Source organism: Sinocyclocheilus anshuiensis, unplaced genomic scaffold (genome assembly GCF_001515605.1).
Source record: "Sinocyclocheilus anshuiensis isolate Anshui unplaced genomic scaffold, SAMN03320099.WGS_v1.1 scaffold23, whole genome shotgun sequence".
In the NCBI taxonomy this organism is placed as follows: domain Eukaryota; kingdom Metazoa; phylum Chordata; class Actinopteri; order Cypriniformes; family Cyprinidae; genus Sinocyclocheilus; species Sinocyclocheilus anshuiensis.
Window position 1 is genome coordinate 819980 of NW_015552545.1, and position 1061 is coordinate 821040.

Sequence of the window (1061 nt, forward strand, 5' to 3'; positions counted from 1 at the left end):
ATAAACCTCTCTGAAAACCTCACATTTATAATTCATATAGTTTAGTTAAACTGTTGAAAATATATATATGTAATTATTTAATTTTATATTTTAGAATTAAACTAGAGCTATATTTTTCTGGCATAAAAACAGTAAGTTTTTTGATTGACTGAACAATTGCAGCATCATAATTTTCAAAATTATAACAAATAAATAAAAGTTAAATTTACACTAAATACAACTATGCCTAATACAAACATGTTCTGAGAAACTGATAGCTTTGCCTAGCACAGCATTGTTTATACCTACCTAGAAGGGGGACGATGCCTACAGCAATCACATAGGGGATGCAGAGAGAAAGCAGCAGTACAGCAATGACTGGGGCCGCCAGCTTCCTGATGATGAAATGAAGGTCAATGTTCCTGATTCCATTGGCATACACCTGAAAAGCAGTAAATCATTCGGTTAGAGAGCCCGTAACCCGTAACAGCAGCACAGAGATCAGGAGCAAACGACAGTCACTGCAGCCACTAACCTGCTCAATAACGGTCTTCAACCACCACTGGGGACCCATGAGGGTGATGGCAGCAATGATTTTGGCATGCAGCACTCCTAAAGCCCAGTCCTTAACGATATAGAGAAAAATAAGAGTCAATACCACTGGCACGACCATACCACTGCCCCACTTAGCGCCTGTGGAAATTAAGTTCTTCAAACAGGATGGATTAGATTAGTAGGGCAAAAGGAGTCTTTTGAAAAACTGCCTGCTGCTGGAGTATATCCAACCAAAATCTGTTTTCCAGTACATCGGTGACATAGCTTATTAGCTCAAACAGAGAACAGTACAAGGCACAAAAACAAAAGCTGGGTCAGACAAATACTGACACACACACCAGACATGTCAGATAAAGTTGCTAAGTCAATGCTATTTTTAAACCATTTGTGCATAAAGAACTAACAATACTAAAGACCAGAAAATTCTCTCATCATTTACTCACCCTCATGCTGTCTCAAATGTATATTTCTTCAGATTAACACAAAGACTTAAAAAAAAAAAAAAAAAAAAAAATTTATTTCCATGA

The 1061-nt window shown here is 37.1% G+C and overlaps 1 protein-coding gene across 2 annotated transcripts in view; it reads right to left on the bottom strand.

Annotated features, from left to right (window-relative positions):
• Nucleotides 1-1061, bottom strand: part of LOC107664076 (E3 ubiquitin-protein ligase MARCH6-like) — a 21316-nt gene that overhangs the window by 4573 nt on the left and 15682 nt on the right. For both annotated transcript variants that reach the window (XM_016454525.1, XM_016454524.1), the window contains 2 exons: nucleotides 515-604; nucleotides 289-421 (listed from right to left, as the gene is read on the bottom strand). In XM_016454525.1, the coding sequence (XP_016310011.1) occupies nucleotides 289-421; nucleotides 515-604 (223 nt within the window). The remainder of the gene's footprint in view (nucleotides 1-288; nucleotides 422-514; nucleotides 605-1061) is intronic.